The sequence below is a fragment of the Podarcis vaucheri genome, assembly GCF_965113315.1.
Source record: "Podarcis vaucheri genome assembly, chromosome: 2".
NCBI lineage: Eukaryota > Metazoa > Chordata > Lepidosauria > Squamata > Lacertidae > Podarcis > Podarcis vaucheri.
The window spans coordinates 127,973,096-127,987,993 of record NC_138760.1 but is presented as its reverse complement, the minus strand read 5'-3'; the positions used below and the strand labels follow the sequence as shown (position 1 = coordinate 127,987,993).

The window sequence follows — 14,898 nt, the reverse complement described above, 5'->3', positions numbered from 1 at the left end:
AAGATCCTTGAGAAATGGAACACCAGGTTCACCCAGCAGGATCATCCGCAGACGGATCCTTCAGTCTCTTTTCAGTTTCACGTTTGATAGTTGCAGTGAGTAGCTTTGTACTGTAAGTGGTGAAGAACCTCCTCCAACCCTTTTTCGCTGCAAACAAATAGCCACTTACTCAATTTAACATTTATGTTCCTCAGCCCAACTATGTATGATTGAAATTCTACGAGGGAAGGAGCAATCTTCAAAGTCTATAACAAATTTCTCTGTCCTGACTCTTCCAACATTCAGCTTCATTAGAAGCTGAGTTGAATTGAATATCAGGTTGGCTGCTAGTATATTACTAAGCTAAAGCCAGATATTATTGCTACTGTATAAATCCAATGGACCAGTCAACTGGTTGGGTTGTCTCATAAACCCGAACTTCTATTAGCTCATGTGAGTATCTCATGGCTTACCTCAGTGTTAGAGACCTCCACTGGATGCCAATGAATCTATAGTTCTGAGGCAGTGTGGTGTAGTGATCAGGAAGTTGGACTGGGGCCTAGGACACAAGGGTTTAAATTCCCGCTTAAAGTCCAAACTTCTAGTACTATTACTGGGAGGGAGGAAAATTTTTGCTATCCATATTATCCACACCATGCAGGAATTTATAAATGTCTAACAAGTCCTGTCTTGCTGGTCTTGGTCCATCATAGCTATTCTATAGTTTCTTGGACTTTACTGAAGTTAATGTTTCCTCAAGTTTAGCAGGGCCCGGCTTGAGAGTCACATCTTTGAGTTCTCACAAACGTTTTGCTTTGGCTATTCTATGGTTTCTTTCTTTCTTTTAAATAATTTTTATTCAATCTTCCACTTAAATCATATTCACATTTTTTTTCAAAGTTCTATAACTTAATATATTACTCTGTAAGAGCATCAACATCCTTCCCTCCCTCTTTCTGACTTCCACATATCTTTCCATATTTTTCACATTTCTATAATCACTTAATTGCCCTTTGTCAAATATTTGCCCTTTGTCAATATTTCACCTTATTGTCGGTAAATCAGTCCCTTATATTTACATTACAAAACATTTCAATTCAGGCCTACAAATGTTTTCAAATGTTTACAATTTTCTTTCATATAAAATATTAATTTGTTCCAGTCCTTTTGAAACAGTACGTCACACTGATTCCGGATCTTCCCTGTCAACTTGGCCATCTCTACATACTCCACCACCTTGACCTGCCAATCTTCCAGTGTTGGGAGTTCCAGCTGCTTCCGTTTCTGAGCCAGAAGTGTTCTCGCAGCCGTTGTGGCATACATAAACATGTTTGCCTCTCTTTTATGTATTTCTTCACCAATTAAACCTAATAAAAATGCCTCTGGTTTTTTATTGAACTTATATTTCAAAACCTTCTTTAACTCATTATATATTATATACCAGAAGGCTTCCACTTTGGAGCAAATCCACCACATATGGAGGAAATTCTTCTCCTTACGCTTCCAACATTTTTTGTCTTGATTTCTATACATTTTAGCAAGTTTGGCAGGTGTGATATACCATCGGTACATCATCTTAAATACATTTTCTTTGAGTGACACACATGCTGTAAATTTGATTTAGTCCACAGTTTTTCCCACCTTTCAGAATCAATCAGATCCTGGGCCCACCTAATCATAACGCTAGATATGCTATAGTTTCTTGGACTTTACTGAAGTTAATGTTTCCTCAAGTTGAGCAGGGCCCAGATTGAGAGTCCCATCTTTGAGTTCTCACAAACATGTTTTGCTCTGGCTCTGCAGCTGCCCATTGAGTCACACACCGATTCCAGGGAGTTGCAGAGGAGGTGGACCTGCTTAAGCCTATAATTATCAAAATCATGGTGATTTGCTTATCTAGTCCAGGGATTTCTCCAACGATGGCCTTGGAGTCCACAAATAACAAAACATCAGAATCACAGGCAGCATCAGATAACTTATTGTCACAAGCCTGAAAGAAGAACAGGGTCATAAATATCAGAAGCCGGACCTGGGAGATTTGGGGCTGGCAGGGCTTGTTTCTATGGGAGGTTTCCTTTTTCTACCTTTGCTTCTGAAGCTACTATAGGAGTCCAGCTGTGCTTCTAATGTGACTGCTGTCACAAGAGTGTACGATTCTTGCAGGCATAGCCAGGATGATATTTCTGCTGCTGCTGTTTCTGCTGCTAATGCCCCATGGAGCCAGCAGGATGCTGAAAGCAAAATGCCCATTGAACCGAAATATAGGAACTGATCCGTTGAATTATTACAGGCCAGGAGACCACCTCATTAGTCAGGTCATATTTCCAAATGGTTTTATAACTTACCCAATCAACTTTTCACGGCATCCCAAAAACACTGCTAAGACGTAAGTGACTTTATGTTACCCAGTCTGCATTCACATTTATTGCTGTTTTCCAGAGGCAGCATCTAGTTTCTGCCCATGCCTGATTAAACCTTCTCCCTCCATTGCCCCTCTATTGCCTTCAGAAGAAGATTTGGGGATTGAGAGTCAGCATTCAAGTACCTAGTGACCCCTTGGCATCCTGCAAACAAAGATGTTATTTTTGAACCCTTTCCCTATTTTGGGCTTCAGTTTTCCAGAGATAGGATCTAGTTTCTGGCCATGCCCCTTGGTATCCTGCAAACAAAGAGGTTGTTTCTGAACCCTTTCCCTATTTTGGGCTTCAGTTTCATTAATGCAGCTAAAGCACAGTTGATCATCTCATGTATCATTTTGTATTTTTATGGGGAAAGGGTGTTTCTTCCTAGTCAGGTATTAACAGCTTTGACAGCTTCCTCTATTCCTTTATTCCAAACAGAACTGTCTAAATTAAATGTCCCTGATGGACTTGGGTGTATTCGGATTACAACATATCTTAAATAAGTTCTAAACCCACGGCGCAATCTTGCATTTGCAGATCAAAGAATGTGTAAAAATCGGAATGTAAGGATACCACCACCTTCCCTTCAAACTCTCTGAAACGCTCAAATCAGTATAGGAACCTTACCAAGTAGTTCCACCACCCTCAGAAGTTAAGGTGGGAAGCCCAAGAGAGGACATTTCTCTCTTTCATATCTTCTCATCCTCTAAGTAGTTCCTGACAAAGATTCTGCTCCTTCTTAGCTGCAGAGTTTGCCCCAATAGATATAAAACCAGCAAGCTCTTCTTCTGTTCGTACAGAGCAAGGAATGTTGCAAGTTGTTTTCATTTAATGGAGAATGGGAGGCTAAAATGATTTTTCGTGTATTCATTTATTTGCAGTTGGTCAGCATGGGACACCACAGCATTCCTCTCCATCTTGTTTGCAACCCAAGAGATCACCCGGCATCTTAAGCATTTAGCCAATGTCACCCTGGGCTATAGCATCTATGAGGCCGCTTTTGATGTTAGGACAACTGCCGATGCCATGCTAGACAGTATTCCAAACTACAGCTGTGGAAGACAGAATAACGTGTTGGCTGTTTTTGAAGCAACTTCTGAAATCTCCCACCAAATTTCAAGCATGTTGGGCATCTACAAAATGCCCCAGGTAGGAATTGGAAGGGAAGAGATCAATTGTGTTTAATTCCTCTCTGCTGTCTCTCCAGCAGTGGTGAGGAACCCCTTCATGCACCCAGAAGTTTCTTAACTGCAAAGCCAACCATCTGGCCATTAGCCATGCTTGTATGGACAGATGGAAGTTTTACTTCAGCAATATCTTAAGGGCCAAATTTTCCAGGGAGCACAAAAGAGTAGCACCCAAAAAGAGAGACCAAAGGGGGAAATCACATTGCAAGAAAGTGGAAAGCGAGTTAGAAAACCCTCAGCCACTTCCTAACTCCCTCCCCGGTTTGTCAATAAGAAGATGTGGTTGAAAGTAGCCCCTGGCTCCTAATGAGTTTCTTGTTTCTCAGATGTCTGACAGCTAACTGAACACAGAAGTTTAAGTACTTGCACTCCTCCAAACTGTGCAGCTGCTTACCTTCTGCCTCTCATTCTGTGTAGTGCCCCATTGTGACTCTAGGAAGAGGTTGGGGTGCCATGAGCCCACAAGGCCCAAATGCCCTGCTCTACACCAGTGTCCATTGGAGCCACTTCCTTCTCTGTAAGCTCCAGGTCCTCTTCTGAACAGGATTAATCCATCAGAGGCATGGCAGACATCCTGTAAGCATCTGGTTAGATGAGCCTTTGGCCTGATCATGTGATGGGACCCTTCGTGTGTATTTCTGAAAACATGACACCAATCCTTTTCTTACTAGATCAGTTTTGGCTCTGCTGCTCAGGATCTGGATGACAAAACCCAGTTCCCTTTTGTCTACCGGATAGTCCCCAAAGAAGAAACCCAGCACTTGGGGATTATCAAGTTGTTGCTACATTTTGGGTGGACGTGGATCGGTCTCTTTGTTCCAGACAATGAAAATGGAGAAAGGTTCCTGAGTGTCTTCACCCTTCTGCTCATCCGCCATGGGATTTGTGTTGCTTTCTTGGAAAAATTTCATATTTCAACCCTGGATCAAATGTCATCCTTACATTGTAAACCATCTGATTTGAGACAAGTCAAGGTGTTTGTTTATTATGGGGACTCTGAGCACAGAATTCGTCCAATCATGATGTTACAAAGAATTCATGAAGTCAGGAAATCTCAGGGGATACTCTGGATCACAACAGATCTTCTGGACATTGATGAGATGTTGTTTGGTGGCACAGATAACTTCCAGCCTGCCCAAGGTTCTTTGTCCTTTGTAATGAATACCGAAAAAAGGACAGAACAGGGTTACTATACTCGACTTTCATTTGAAGCTAGAGCTGCAGCTGCAGAGTTTTTCAAAAGAGTATTCAGTTGTACATGTTCAAACAATGTGCTGTCCGTGGAGGGCTGGACAAGATGCACAGAAATAGAACAACAGGAAAGTTTGTCCAAGGAGGAGATGGAGGCAATCTGGTCTGAAGACCGCTACAGCACTTACTACGGCGTCCAGTTTGTGGCCCAAGCCTTAAATGTCGCATATTCATCCAGATTCAAATGGATGTTAATGGCGGGTGGAGGAAACAGATTGGAACTTCAAAAGTTGCAGCCTTGGCAGGTCTGTCCTCTCCCCTGTTTTGTAAATACCTTCTGGAATCCGTTTCAGATGTTATATTCTTTGTAGTTTACTTCATTGTTACTGTTAAATATGTTTAGATTTCCTATGCCCTGTCTTTAGTAGGACATGTTAATAAGTTTTTTTTTAATTATTCATCTATTTTTGTTGTCCTAAGACACTTTGAAAATTGATTAAAATTATTTTTAAAAAAGATAATTTGGGAAAAATAGGGGGAATCTTTCAAAGCACAAAATAAGCTATCAAAAATTGTTAAGGAGCATTCTCTTACATAACGCTTAATTGATTGATTGATTGATTGATTGATTGATTGATTGATTACTATATTTAGTTCATAACATTTATATACAGTGTTGCTTGACTCCTGAAAAAAACCTCAAACCACTTTACAAAAAAGTTAAAATGAAAAGAAATTCACTAAAGAAAACCCTTATTTAAAACACAGAAAGTTGAAATCACAATAGGATAGGTTAAAGCCAATTAAAAGGCATGTTAGCTTTCTACAGTTGCCAAGTGCTTGCTAGGATTTGTCCTCTATATGTGTTTATTTGAGTCATATGTCCTGTGAATTTATAACCTGATAAAGGACCAGTTGTAATGACCAAAAGGTTGTTATCTTTAGCTGACACGAGGCCTCAATGTCCTTGATTTAGGACTATTCTCTCAAAACTGGTAAGATGTCTGGAACCTTACTCAATTATCCAAGAAAAACAAGACTATGCCCCACAAAATATCCAAAGTCACGAAAAGCTTTGCTCAATCATATACCCAGAAATATCCTGTAATTATTTTGTTTAAACATACTTTACTCTCATCTCTTATGGAGTTTGCACACAAGCCTGCTGTTTTCTCTCAAAATCCGGATATCATGTTTTATAAAGCTGGTGTTTTCTCTGCCATTCTAGCTTCACACTTTCTTGAAAGAAATTTGGTTTTCCAATTCATCCATAGGAGGGATGTATTCTGATCAGAATGGGGAGCTGACTGCCAACTTTGATATTGTGAACTGGGTCGTATTTCCCAATAAATCTCACAGCAGAAGGAAAGTTGGGAGCATCGAGGGACAGGCATCCTCCGGCATAAAATTCTCCATTAAACCGGAAGCCATTATGTGGCCTGGGAACTTCAGCAAGGTCATTGCATTTATATGTTTATTTATCGTACTTATATCCCACCTTTTCTCTATGGAGCTTCATGGCTACCTGGGAACTGAACCTTAGTCTCCTGGGTTCTCATCCAACTCTCTAACAACTATGGCACAACTGGCCCTCGTTCCCTTGCTGTGACATCTGTTAAGTTCTGATAATTTTCTGATAAGGGCCATTTTCAGTTTAACCCTAAGTGGGCCCTGTGCAGAGTGAGACCCGCTCCTGATTGTGTAAAGCACTGCTGTTTCCCTCTCTATTTCCCCCCCTCTTTTTTGCATAGCAAATCAGATGGAGAGGGGCAAAGAGAGGAGAGGCTGCTCTTACACTTGCATTTTCATCTATCCCTCTGAGTGGATGAACAAGGACATCAATGGGCCAAATTTGGCAGTGTGGCCCTAGCTGCCATGTGGGCTTTTTCAGCTGCCCAGTAACAGTGACTGCTTATAAAAGCACGACAATACGCTTCATAGTGCATGGCTGCCATTCCTCCGGGTTGTCTTAGACACATCTAGGAATGGGCTGCAGAAATAGCACCCAGACAGCTTTTTGCTGAAACAGCAACATGTCCTGGAAAACCTGTACATATGGCAAGCAGAGTGATTAAAAAAATAATATGAGTAACAATTCAAAGAAAAGCCCAAAAACATTTAGAAAGGGAAAAAATAAAGCTCAACAACTTTGTCCAAAACATGACAACCTTTTCACAGTGACAAAAAAGAACAATAAATCTCAACTGCAGTTTAAAAGGCCATAGTTTGTTTAATCCTTTGTGTTCAACAATATTTGTGTTCAACAATTAAAAATGAAATTTTATGTCAGAAAGAAAATGAGCTCTCCACAGTTCTACCAAATTTGAAAGGGTCTCACTCCCATTTTAAAGCTTTCTAACCTGGTCTCAGTATTCTAAAAATGATTTTTATTTGAGCATATGTTTAGCCAGGGCCTTCAGATGATGTCTGTAATTTATGCTGATCTCCTTGGGTGGTCCTTTTCCTTCTTTTTAGGTCGTGCCTCGTTCAAGATGCACTGAAAGCTGTCACCCTGGATATGCCAGAGTGACTAAAGAAGGGGAGGCCGTTTGCTGCTATGATTGTGCTCCTTGTACGGAAGGGACCATCTCCATTGAGGAAGGTGGGTAGCTCCAGAGGAAAGGGAGAGGCAAGATTTCTTGGTATTCCAGGGGTAACACAGAGTTCATGCTCCTTTGGAGAACTGAAGACTCAGGGGAGACTGCTGTAGCTTTAAGAAATATGATTTATTCACATATTTACACCTTCAGTCTGCATGGAGGAAGTCCAGATCTTAGCACATGATCAAGAGCGACTTTTTACCATAGCAGTACAGTTTACTTGAGTGGAAGAAATCTCTCCCAACCAATCTTCAGCCAGCCTAGCCAAAATGGGCACCTCCTTGTTCTCTACTTTTTTTCTTCCCAGCACACCTTGCTAAAGACTGTATTTTCCTGACACCTCAAACGCACACACCATCACCATGGCAACCTCTGTCAGAAAACAGACAGGTATGAGTGTAAGAATTTTGTTAGTAATTCTGAAGTCATTCTTCTTCTCTTCAGATGCAGAGATTTGCACCAGATGCCCAGAAGATCATCATGCAAATCAAGCCCGAAACAAATGTGTCCCCAAGACTATAACATTTCTCACTTATGAAGAACCCTTGGGGATTGTCCTGGTTTCCTTTGCTCTCTTCTTGTCCTTGACCACCGGCATTGTGAAAGGAATCTTCATGAAATACAAGGAAACTCCCATAGTCAAAGCTAACAATCGAGACTTATCCTATATCCTCCTCAGCTCTCTTCTGCTTTCCTTTTTGTCCTCCTTCCTCTTCATCGGCCAGCCAAGAAGAGCAACCTGTCTTCTCCGACAAACAGCCTTCAGCATCATCTTCTCAGTTGCTGTCTCTTCTGTTTTGGCAAAAACCATCACTGTGGTGCTGGCCTTCTTGGCCACAAAGCCAGGGAACAAGGTGAGGAGATGGCTGGGGAAGAGTCTGGCCAACTCCATTGTCCTTTCCTGTTCCGGTATCCAAATTGTCATCTGCAGCATCTGGCTGGGAATCTCCCCACCCTTCCCAGACTCCGACATGCACTCCCAAGCTAGAGAGATCATCCTTCTATGCAATGAGGGATCTGTTGCCATGTTCTACACTGTCCTTGGCTACATGGGCTTCATGGCTTCCATCTGCTTCACGGTGGCTTTCCTAGCCAGGAAGCTGCCTGGAGCCTTCAATGAGGCCAAGCTGATCACCTTCAGCCTGCTGGTCTTCTGCAGTGTTTGGGTGTCTTTTGTTCCCACCTACCTGAGCACCAAGGGGAAGTACATGGTGGCTGTGCAGGTCTTCTCTATGTTGGCCTCCAGTGCTGGGCTTCTGGGCTGCATCTTCCTACCGAAGTGCTACATTATCATCCTCAGGCCTGATCTGAACACAAAGGCACATCTAACTACAAAAAGTGAAGGTGGTAGTGTCTGATTCTTAGCTTCTTTGAAGATTTTTGGCTTCACATAAAATACAATGTTGTTAATGTGGACCAAACATTGCTGTCAGCAGCTTCCAGCTGGTTGCCCAAGAAAGCGTAAAGACTTTGGTCATCTTGGTCTTCCTTTCAAAGCACAGCACCAACCACTCTGTCAAAGGTGTCTCTTTATTTGACCAACACCCTGTGGGGGGTCTGCATGAGCTAGGGACACCTCTGAGGAGAACAAGGATTTGAGATGCTCAAATGCCTGTTGTGCCTCAGCTGTCAACTGGAACGGCTTCTTGCCCCATCAAGCAATCCGTGAGGGGTGTAGTGAATAGGCTGACATGAACTTGCGGTAATATTTGGCCAATGCTACAAACCTCTGCAGGTCTTTCTTTGTCTTGGGCTCCTGCCGCGAAACTACACTCTGCACCTTAGCTGGATCCATATGCACCCCCTCAGTTGTGAGGTGATACCCCAGGAAATCTTTGCGAATTCTGCATTTTGTAGATTTATTGGGCTGGTTTATTGTTCTATATGTGATCTTAACAATAAAATTTGTTGTAAAAGCCATTGAAATGGTTCTTCTCGGTTATCAGTGTTGGCTGGCTGCCCCGTGGCTCCTGCTACACCATCTGTCATGATTTATGACCTAACCGCCAATTAAAGTTGACTCGGGACAATTTGTCAGGATGCTGTCAGCAGCTTCTGGCTGGTTGCCCAGGGAAGCATAAAGACAAGGAAAGGTTTCTTACTGGACTTCCGGGTTAGCGCCTCCGGCAATGGCGGAATTCCTCTGATCGGGAGAAACCCGCTCCGTGGAAATCAGGGTCTGGCCGCCGTGGCGAAGGCGGAGACCCACTAAAAACCACAGGTGGGAGAAGCCTGTGGACCTGGGATTCGGCTGGCACCATTAGCGCCTCCCCTACTCGCGGGGAAACCCAGTTTCGGGGATCCGGAGCGACGTGGGGTGAGTGGCGCGGTGCTTCAAATCAACTGCTTCTTTCACGGAGTGAAGCCGCATTGCTGTTGCCGGAGAGCGCTGACTTTTTCCTGTGGACAATTGGACTTTAAACAACTACCCGTGAGTAGAACGAAAAATTGGATCTTTAAACATCGTAATTTGGCACCGAAACGGGAAGGTTTCAAACAGGAAGTCCGCCTTCCTTTTTTTGCAAATAGATTGAAGCAAAGACGCTGCAAGCTAAAGCCCTGGAAAGTCTTTTGTAAAGGAGTAAATTTCCATCAGTTAAAATTATTAAACCCCCCTTGGAAGCAGGGGAAGAGGGGGGAAATCTTGGACCTAGCAAGCCTGCAGGAGAGAGTGATGAAAATCAAATTACCACCGCTCTGAACCTGGAAACGGGCTGCCAGTAAGATTGATGTTTTGGGAGAGTTCATTGACTGTGAACAGAACGTATGTTGACAGCTGGTTAAATAAGAGAAATATATTGTTTCCATTGTCCTCTTCTGCGGTTAAAAAGGAGGAAAAGTAACTGAAAATTGAAACTAATTTTATTGTTTAAACTGTGTTTGAAAGGATTGATGCAAGTGGAGACTGTTTCCCTCTAGAGGGAGCTTTTGAAACTGTTACAAGAGTGGAGCTGGGGAATCTCCAGCTGTAAGATAAGAAGTTGTGAGGATCAGGGATTGACCTTGGACCATTTAAGAATGTTGACAGAAGAAGTTTTGGTGACTGTACTATGTAAGATAAGCTACTCACTGGAACAGCTCCACAGGAAGACGGATGTTATGACTACTAAAATTGATAACTTGGGACATAAAGTGATTAGTTTGGGACAAAAAGTGAACACCAACACAGAAATTATTCAGGATTTGACACAGGAATTTATTTCGACAGGACAAATTGGGGAGAAGACAAAGGAGAAAGTGGTTGTTGTTGAACCTAAAATAATACAAGTGGGAGCATCAGCTTTACAGAGGCAAATGGAGGACTATATGTTGAGGCCTGTTATGATTGAATATAGAAAAAGTCAGCCTTTGAGAATCGGAGCTCTGCTTGGGCTGGAGAAGGAAAGTTGGATAGATCGCTTTATGCAGGGATTTATTGACTGTTGGGACCTGGATTTGGGCCAGGAGGTGATTGGGGTTGTGGGGTCCTTTGGAGTTGGAGGAATTTTGAAACATGTCCTGAAATATTATATGGACCTTAGTTTTAACTATGGAGAGCTGGCTGATCTGTCGAGAAGGAATAAAAGCATTGTTGGGCTGGAGTCTCCCCGAGATCTGCTCTTCAGCATCAAAGAATATGAAGAAGACCTGCAGAAGGGACTTGGAAAAGAGTTAAGAGCCTCGGACAGAAGATCTCCAGGTTGATGAACTATATGGATTTGACGGAAATGACTGGCAGAATCTGAGACCAGGGAGAAGAGATGGTGGAAAAAGATTGGAAAAGTTTAAAGTTTATATATAGAAATATTGTAAAATTAATAAGTGTTAGAAAAATGTTGGAATGAAATTTTATGGCTTTAGTAGAAATGTGATAAGGAGTTAAGTATAAATAAGTATTTTAGTATTAATGGAAAATAAGGTTAAAAATAGGTTAATATATTTATATGACAAAAAATAGAGAATGATGGAAAGGAATTGCTGAAACAATTAACAGAAGTGGAATACAAAAAGGGAGGTGAGAGGAGGTCGATGAAACAAGGGAATGAAAGATAAAGTATTGAAATGGTATGATATATGATATATGTTTTTAAATTGCTGTTGTTTTGTTTTGTTTAATTTAATGTGTTATGGTTGTGTTTTGTAATGTTTATATATTGTATTGTATTGTATTGTTTCTTTTTTTCCTTCTTCTGTTTTTTTTTTCTTGTCTTTCTTCTTCTCTTTTTTTTTCTTGTAAGGTTCTAAAAGTAATAAATATTATTTTTAAAAAAGGTTTCTTACCGTCCTTTTTTATTTCAATTTTTACAGAGAGGCTATAGAACTCAGCCTCTTAGATAATGGCGTTGTCCCACGTGAGTTTCCACCCTTGTCTCTCCCACATCCTCATTCGTCACTTCTACGGGTGTTGCTACATGCCCGCTGTCTTTGAGCTCTTCGCTCTCCTACTTTTAAGGCTTGCCAGGTTCTAGGAGATGGAGGGTCCTGGATGCTTTCTAATGACATTGTATCAACCAGCTGCCGCTCCACTTCTGCCGTCTCCTTCTCCTCTCCCATTATTTCCCAACTATTCCCCTCACTTGCCTCTGAGCTGTGACCTCCCACAAACCACTGTTATAAAACTATACTGTCTTCCTCTTCTCTGGAAGAGTCAAGATGGGGAGGCGGTCTCCACCATTCCACCATTCAATTTCAAAGCAACCAGTATTAGCGACCTGTTCGCAGTAGTCGTCATAAGCCAATAGGCTCATGTTGGAAATATTAAGGAGTGATCAAGCCACCAATTTTCAAGACAGCTAGGACTACCCTCTTCCATGAGGATGCATTGACAACTCCTGAATCCACCAATTCATGCCCCCATTGCAAGCTTTAATAAGTCATGCAAGGCAACGGTTGGGAGACCACATGGATGGGACCACCTGAAGTCAAACACTTAACTTGACCCATTTCAATCTGGGTTCAGACCTTGTTATGCATGGAATCAAAGAAGCATAAATAAAAACAAAAATTGTGAAAGGAAGTAGTAATGAATGATGAAAGTGAATGTATAATAAGGATGGAGAGCCCTACAGTCCTATCTGTTTTATAATCTGATGGACTTGTTACGGAAGATGCCCATTTCACTGACCTGCACTTGTGTAAATCCATATTGTCTTTAAATGTTGAATTGTGGTTCAAAGAGCAATAGAACCTCAACAGCTGAAAACATCATTTGCAAGCAGTGAGAGTCACTTCAGAAGGTTCCACTTCTTCAAGAATCTGTCCCAAACTCAAGTAGCCCTAATCCAGAATTAAGCCTGGGTCTGACTGTTAACTGTCTCCCACTTTGCTGGCGTTTGAAGCTCATTCTGTCTGTGACATCATACACTGATGTCACAATGATACATCTTCATTCATCCGTGGTAACGTCACTGGCCAACGTTACTCCAGCAACTAGGTCACCAGCAGCCTGGCTCTCCAGCAAACCTAATGTTTTAATTCATAGCCTGAGCATGAAGAAGAATATGGAGATCATTGGGTGGTTGGGCTGAGTGTTCACCATTGTGCGGATGATACACAGCTCGACCTCTCTTTTACATCGGAACCAGTGAAGGGGATGAAGGTCCTGTGTGAGTATCTGGAGATGGTTGGAGGATGTATAGTAGCCAACGGATTGAGCTCCATCTGGTAGGCCGTCTGAGACCCTACCGGCCCACAGACTGTATCACCAGAGTAGTGCATGCTCTAGTTATCTCCCACTTGGACTACTGCATTCAGGTAGGTAGCCATGTTGGTCTAACGCAGTCGAAATAATAATAATAAAATGTCCAGTAGTACCTTAGAGACCAACTAAGTTTGTTCTGGGTGTAAGCTTTCATGTGCATGCCCACTTCTTGAGATACCTACTGAAGTGGACTACTGCAATGCACTCTATGTGGGGCTACTTTTGAAGGTGACCCAGAAGCTACAACTAATCCAGAATGTGGCAGCTAGACTTGTGACTGGGGGTGGCCGCTGGGACCATATAACCTAAAGGATCTTCACTGGCTCGCAGTACATTTCTGAGCACAATTCAAAGTGTTGGTACTGACCTTTAAAGCCCTCAACAGCCTCAGCCCAGTATACCTGAAGGAGCATCTCCACCCCCATTGCTCAACCCAGATATTGAGGTCCTCCTACGAGCATCTTCTGGCAGTCCCCTCACTTCGAGAAGTGAAGTTACAGGGAACCAGGCAGAGGGCCTTCTTGGTAGTGGCACGCTCCCTGTGGAACGCCCTCATTTCAGATGTCAAGGAGATAAAGAACTCTATAACTTTTAGAAGACATCTGAAGGCAGCCCTGTATCAGGAAGTTTTTTATGTTTGATGTTTTACGATGCTTTTATATATGCTGTGAGCCACCCACAGAGGCTGGGGTAATCCAGCCAGATGGGTAGGGTATAAATATTAAAATTGTTGTTCCTGTTGTGATTATAAAATATGCTTTTAGTATTTAAAAAATCAATGAAAACACAATAGTGCTGTTTCATTTATTTTACACCTCCAGTGGGTCTATAATCTCATTAGTTCTTAATTTGCTCCAGAAGCAGAAATACCAGTGGGAAAGCTTCTCCTAGCATGCAAAGACAGTGATGGTGGTGGAAGATATGTTTCCTGCAACTGGCTCCTTTCAGGAAACAGAATGTGTGTTTTGTGTGGAGACACTGTTTAACTATCCAAAGACCAGCTGGACTAACAAACTCATCAGTTGCATATTCCTGAACTGCAGAAGGTTGGACTAGATGATCCTCAGGATCCCTTCCAACTCGACGGTTTGACAATTCTATTGCAAGCAGTGACAGTCCCATCAGAAGATCCTTGAGAAATGGAACACCAGGTTCACCCAGCAGGATCATCCGCAGACACCAGAACATCTGATGATCCTTTGGTCTCTTTTCTTTTCTTTTTTTTAAAATGATATTTATTGAAAAAAGATTTTTTTAAAATTACAAAGAAAAAAGACAAAACTGAAAAATAAAAAGAAAAAAATAAAACCATCATTTTCAAATTCTCTACTTTCATTACCTTCTTTCTATGACCTCCTCCTCCTCCCTTTTCTTGTATCTTGATTAATAGTTATCACAGCAAATCCTTTCCATAATTCATAGTATTCTGTCATTACATTACCTTGCTCTATCTTCATCTTATCTTATAAAAAACCTTAAAGCTTAAGACTTAAATCTTATTTTTACCAACTTCTCATAACCATTACCTTTTTACCTAATTCTTTAAACATTTTTACAAGAGCCAAGTAATTTCATTTCAACATTTTTCTAACATTCATCAATTTTATAAAACATTCCTAATGATAGAAAAAAGAAATGAAAACAATCCAATCTTCTTCCAGCGTCCCTTCCTCCTGGTCCCGGGTTTGTCAGTCCTTTTTATCCCATTAGTCTGGCACATTAACCTGGTGATCTTATATCCGAGGCCTTCAAGTCTCTTCCATGTCCCTTCCGCAGCTCTTCTTCATATTTTCCTTTCACTCGTGGGAACTCCAGCTTGGTAGCGTTTTTGACCCTTTTCAACAAATCAGCCCCTTTCC

At 41.8% G+C, this 14,898-nt stretch overlaps 1 protein-coding gene across 7 annotated transcripts in view; it reads left to right on the top strand.

Annotated features, from left to right (window-relative positions):
- LOC309527296 (vomeronasal type-2 receptor 26-like) overlaps positions 1–14,898 on the top strand; it is a 123,966-nt gene that overhangs the window by 70,061 nt on the left and 39,007 nt on the right. Inside the window, exon 2 of one of the 7 annotated variants that reach the window (XM_082214021.1) lies at positions 3,263–3,530. The exons of 5 other annotated variants lie outside the window; for them this stretch is intronic. In XM_082214021.1, the coding sequence (XP_082070147.1) occupies positions 3,408–3,530 (123 nt within the window). In that variant the 5' untranslated portion in view covers positions 3,263–3,407. Of the gene's footprint in view, positions 1–3,236; positions 3,531–14,898 lie in introns of those variants that run through there. One more of the 7 variants, XM_082214022.1, reaches the window with a different exon arrangement.